This window comes from Cariama cristata, unplaced genomic scaffold, assembly GCF_000690535.1.
Source record: "Cariama cristata isolate BGI_N322 unplaced genomic scaffold, ASM69053v1 scaffold11863, whole genome shotgun sequence".
Taxonomy (NCBI): Eukaryota; Metazoa; Chordata; class Aves; order Cariamiformes; family Cariamidae; genus Cariama; species Cariama cristata.
In genome coordinates this window covers 32,414-38,413 of record NW_009610165.1, presented here as the reverse complement: position 1 = coordinate 38,413, position 6,000 = coordinate 32,414, and the positions used below count along the sequence as shown (strand labels likewise).

At 48.7% G+C, this 6,000-nt stretch overlaps 1 protein-coding gene across 1 annotated transcript in view; it reads right to left on the bottom strand.

The window, feature by feature from the left end:
• Positions 1–1,633: 1,633 nt before the first annotated feature.
• The window catches only part of LOC104159786 (DNA-binding protein SMUBP-2-like), a gene marked incomplete at its 5' end in the record, with an annotated part of 35,410 nt that continues 31,043 nt past the window's right edge, over positions 1,634–6,000 (bottom strand). The window contains one exon of the mRNA XM_009697782.1: positions 1,634–1,838. Coding sequence (XP_009696084.1) covers positions 1,634–1,838 — 205 coding nt within the window. The remainder of the gene's footprint in view (positions 1,839–6,000) is intronic.

The window sequence follows — 6,000 nt, the reverse complement described above, 5'->3', positions numbered from 1 at the left end:
GGGCCATGGGGACTGGTGTATGAAAAACCAAGAGGCGCTTAAATGCTGGTGGGCTGTCAAACAAAAGAGGGCAAAAGATATTTAAACTGGTAAAAACTGTCCTTGTGTTTTACAGTCCATCTTCCCTGTCTTGCCAGAGAAGGACCTGAAGGCTCAGAAATCTGTTGCTGGCATGCGATCTGCGCTGGTGAGCAGAGAGGAAGACAAATGAATCCCTGAAGCAGGCAGTCATGTTGCCAAATAAGCTCTTTGGCCATGTAAGAGTGAATGGCTAGAAAAGCCTGTGGCTTGGCCGTCAGGAAAAGTGGGGGCAGCAGCCAGGCAGGCAGGGGTGGCCACGGGTGAGGTGGCAGGGCACGGGCACCGCACACGGAGATCGGTCCCCTCCAGGCACCGCAGAGCCAGTCTGGGCAGTGAATTTACAATCTAGGGGAAGATGTTGCCCTGAAAGAAGACTCTCACCTTTCCCAAAGCCAAGGCTTACTGAGCCCTTCTGGCAATCTCTTTGCTGACAGCCTTCTGGGCTAAAAGCTCTCCCTAACGCTTTTAGGAGAGCTATCTCCATAACAAGGTTAGGATATGTGCATTGTCAGATGCAGCACCAGATTTTGGACAGCCCATGGGCAACACCTCCTGTCAAAGGCCCTCTGTGAGCCTCTTAAGAGCCAGCTAGCAGGTGTGGAGATGCCAGACTAAATCTAGAGGAGCATGAGTAGCATCCTTGAACAGCAAATCACAACCGCCCACCCTGCTGTGGAAGTGAGGACACAAAGGAGATAGCATCATCATTTTCAAAGTTCTCCTGCTTTACTAGAATGGCTACGGAGCCTGACTTTACACTCAGTCTCCATAATGAAACCTATGTTTTAAGTCAAAACCAGCAGGAAACTCAATGGCTTAAGAAAATTCATGAAGAAGAGCCATACAGGACTTCATGAAAGGAGGAGAGGACCGGGAGGCAAGTCTGAGCCACGTCTACAGCCTCTCTAAAACAGGCTTGTGTGGGATTCACAGGGAGTGTTGCGAGCGACCTTGAACAACATAGCCTTGAAGGAAATAGTCTGAGAAAGCAAGTAATGAAGCAAGCGCAGAAAGGGAGCTGAAGATAAAAATGTTTTGAAGCACAGCTGTGAGACCGAAACTAGAAGATGCGTGTCTTGATTAACAGCACCAATTAAAAGCTTAGCCGGGCGCGTGGACAGCAGGGGTTAACCAATCCATGAACAAACTAGAGCGCGTGGACAGCTAGTGAATCTATATAAGCACAAACTTGTAAACAATAAAGGTCTTTGGTTTTACCCGCGCCAGAGTCCGTGGATCAATCCCTACAGGCTTGCATTCTGCCTGGTATTATTTGCCCTGCCAACTTGTGTAAAGCATCTGTCATAGGGATCCTCCACCCTGTCCTAGTCCACAGCATGGAGAAATGTCTCTGCAAGGGAACAAGGCAGCCAGCACGGTCACTCACAAGCTGCACGCTGTCATCGTGGCCCTGTGGCCACTCCACTCTGGCTCAGAGTCCTTTGAGCTTGAGGATTTACAGAGGAAATGATCTCTCAAATAATCAAGGCTCCCTGGGGACCCCACCTTCCCCTGCTACCTGCTCTGGAGGGGGACATCTCTGGGATGTGGCTCAGCTGGTGCAGCGGCCAAGCCCACGAGAGGCTGAGGACCTCAGACAATCAATTCGGGGCAACAAAATTTTATGAATGACAGTACCTGGATTCCCCTTAGACTGTTCATCTTCCACTTCCAGCTCAAACAGGCCACAGCCAGCAGTGTCTATAAGCAACAAGGGAATTGTGGTCTCTTCTGTAGAGGTGACGCCCGGCAGGTCCCTGCACAAAGTATTTGGGAAAAGGCCAGTTAACAACGCTGAAATTACGCCAAAGGGACGATCAGTTGTGTTGCTGCTTACACCTCCCAACAACACTGCAAGGACAGAGGGAACACATAGCTAGATATTGCTTCCAGGGGACAAGGCTACAGACCAACAGCAGTGTCATCTGGGTGAAAACGCAGGAAATTGGCTCTGGAGGTGGTGAAGAATGATGGAAACTGCAAACTGAGGTTCCCCCTTTCCACTTCACCAAGCTTTGGTCCCCTTTGCATCTGCAGTGACACTACTGAAGAGCATGTCACGCAGAGCAATAACTAAGCAGGGTCCTTTAGCTCTGGTGGAGTCCTCCAGCTTTCAGCTCCAAGCTTCCTGGGTTCAGTGCCAGGATGGGAGCCACAACCAAGGGCACAGCAAGTCCCAGGAGGCCCAGGGGAGTTTGGCAGTGCCGGAAGGCCATAGCTGAAAAGCCATTATTGCTCGGCACCATGGGATTGCCATTTAAAAGCTCTCCCAAAATGCAAACAAAGAGCTGAGGGCCCCGGAGAGTCTCACAGGGGCCAGCCAGCAGTGCTGAGAGCCTCCTCACCGGCTGTGCTACACAGCCCAGTCATTGCAAGGCAAAGGTACAGCGTATGGGTGTTAGTGTCTTGCTTAAATGGTCTCAAACAGGAAAGATACCCAGACCTAGGGAGATGTGGCAGCTGCTTTCTGTTTATTACGGTGTTGAAAGGGAGAAGGAGTGCCTGAAGTATTACCAGAGATTTGACAGCAGTGCTGTCAGGCAAGAGAAGAAAGCACAGTACAAGAAACCACAGAGGAATTGGGGTTTCACATAGTTTCTACATCTAAAGCTGCTGCGTTAAAAAAAATATTAATAAACCATATTTTAATACCCAAGAAAGCTGCTAGCTGAATTCAATTCACAGCCTAGGAAGAGGACGGGCAATGGAGGACAGGAATGGAAAGCCTGGAGATGGCAGGAGAGCTCTGAAACAGCGACATGTTACTGTACATCGTGTACAAATCACAGAGAGCTGTGACTCCGGAGAGTCTGCAAATAAACAAGGCAGACGGCAAGCCATCAAAAAGGAGGATTTTCTCCAGATGACAGGCAGGGAAGTGAGGGTAAAGGCAGTCTCCAGTTCAAGACAAGCCCCCAGCTGCAGCCTCTCCTTCCCAGGACTCCCGGCACTGCATGTCTGTTCCTTTGCATTTGTATGCCACCGACTACCCTCCCTTCCCATGGACGCTGGACATTACTCGCTCCACTGACAGCAAAAGTCTCCTCTCTTGACTGAAACTCATTTTTTCTCCTGTCTGAAGCTATTGCTGTTGTAATGCACGGCCGGGAAGGTACAGAGATCAGTGCAGCTAAGACAAGGGGCCAAAGGCCCTGCAAAAGAGCCCAGGATGCACCTTCCCCAGTCCTACGGCAAACCAGAGCCCAAAGGACGAGCTCTTCCCCTGGCTTTGAGGACTGGCTGCCTCAGCCCAGTGACTGGATTCAAACGGAAGCACAAAGTACCTTCCCCATTTCCAAGGACCACAGGGACCATCAATCAACTTTACTTTCCATCATCTCCTCTGGAGTGGGGCCACCTCCAGTTCCCCATTAGCACATTTCCTCCCCTGTGGAGGGTACGACAGGTTTATCTCCCTCTCTTTGCAACATCAAAACTAACAGACCTCCCATCTCCTTTATACCTGCCCTGCGTGCCGTCCTACCACTGTCCACGCCTGTGCAGACAAAAGACTTTGAGCAAAAGCCAAGTTCTCCATGTAGATAATCTCGATTCTTTGCTTACTCGCAGTGGCCACAGAAAGCCCTTGCAGCATCTCTCAGTGCCAGGAAAAACCTCGACCCTGGGAATGTCGCTTCAGAGGAGTAATTATCTACATAAATCCTTCAGGTGAGAGAAGAATTCACGCTCTTCTAAGGCAGTGAGATTGCAGCAGAACTGGCTGTTACCTTGGAGAAAAGCTGTCCAGTGCTTTGCTATCCCTTCAGGATGAAGGGGAAAAGCACTTCTCCTACCTGCTGCAAAGATGATTTTTGAATCTGCAGAGATGGATTTTTGTTCCTGGAGAGATTGTTGGTCTGTGATGACAAACCAGGTTGTCCTTGCAGCCAGACACTGGACTCAGGCTCAACGTACTGCCCTAAGGCATACAGGCACCCTGTGCTTCATCTGGGAAGAGGTGATCCCAGCTGGGTCAGTTGCACATCACAACCCAGGGGCATTCTGGCTTCTGAGCATCTTCCAGCTCTCACACTACTGGAGGGGTTCCCCCATATTCCTCATCAGCGAGGGGGTGTTAGGCCCCAAAAAAAAGCGCTAAGGGAAGGGACACCTGACACTGTACTTAGATAAATACTGACAGCAGAAACAGCTGGTGATTTTCAAACCATCTTCTCACAGACTGAGTCACAGATTTTGAATGTGAAAAATAAGCCTCCCTGACTTAATTCTGGAGATGTGTGTGGGTTTCTGATATGCTTCGTCACCCATTTCAGAGGGAAGGGAGATTTGGGAACAAGGTTTTGCTCCCTTGGAAATACTCTGCCCCTGCAAAGATACTGCAGGAAACCAAAGTATCCTTTTTTGAGAAAAGATGGTGCCGTGGAAATCTCTAACAGACCACAGACCTAGCTTTCCCGAGTGCCTCCAATGTCAGAGCAGAAGTTGGTAAGGAAATATGAAGTCGTTTGGAGCAGAGCTGCACTATTTTTCCAAAGACCAATCTTTGTGCTTCAGGTAAAGGAGGTGAGACTTGCATCAACAATGCTGTTCAGGGAAAGCTCATAGTGGAAGCGCAGCCTTACTGTCAGACATTGGGGATTATACCCTGGAGAGCTGTTCTAAATGAAAGCCCACTGGTACCAGACTTTACAAGTCCAGCTGGACCAAAAACTCCCTACCAGTTTGTAGGACAAGGTGTTTGCAACCTGGACCTCCTCCCAGCTGTATGTCTCCAGACTGGGACATGCTTCTTCAAGCTTCACCTCTCAAAACAGCACCAAGGTCATTGTAAATTCAAGGCTAGAATACAATTGTGTGGGCTGGCTTTGCCAATGCCAGAGGTGTCAGGGGGGCTATGCTTTGGATCACTCCAGTCAGATCTTTCTTCAAAGGAAGACCTTGAAATGCTTTCAGCAGAGATAAAGATCCCCCTCCTCGCACTGTGCTTTCGGACTCTTCAGGTTCCTCGCTCATCACCCACCAGCCCTTAGGAAGGGGGTAACAAAAAGCTACAGACCCAGAGTTTGTCAAATGGTGTTGCTGCAATTGCAGCTGCAGCCCCAGCTTTGGCTGCTTCCCAGTCTGAGCAGGTAACTCTTGTGGGCACTCACCAGCCTTCCACTTCCCTAGGATGCTTCTGCTTATAAGAGAGCTTTTCCTAGAACTATCAGAGACTAAAACTTAACTTATTTCTTGCTCAGGTAAGGAATTAAGCAAATCATCTGGCCGATGCCAACAGAACACATGAGTGCTCACAAATATCATGAAGGAATTTGTACTAGCAACCTAAACAGGAGAAGATCATGGTCCAGTATCAAGCCTCTGCATTACTTGGTCTTCTACAGAAGCACAGAAACTTTACATGGTCCAGTGCCTGAACTGAGGATTGCTGTATTCATGCAGTATGTCAGTACGGCTGTGGACTGGCAGGTTTGATTATGAGTTTAGAAACGAGTGCCTGCAGGAAAAGGCCCTGAACAGGGGACTAAGCTGCACTGTGGATTGGAAAGAAAAACATTCACTCCTTCATCAGCTACAAAAATAAACTAGCTCATCAGACTAACAAAGTTGCCCAACTTTTCAGTTGGTTTCCTGTTTTAATGGTTTCAAGCCATCTTGCCTGGGGTTCTATTCCTAATTTCCTAATTGCTATTCCTAATTTCCAAAGTTAAATGGAAAAATAAGCATGGCAAGGAACAAGAACAACCAAGAAGAGGGTTTTGTACAGCACCAGTCCTGGAATTAGATTTGTATGGCTAAAACATCTCTGAATGAGTCCCATCCAGCTCAGCTGAGCTCCTCCTGGCACCAATGAACCGGCCTTGCCTACTCTTACCCACCACACCCACTCATAAAATTACCTATGTACACACAAATGTACATCAACCAAGATAGAAGTCAGCACAGCTTCACTGATGT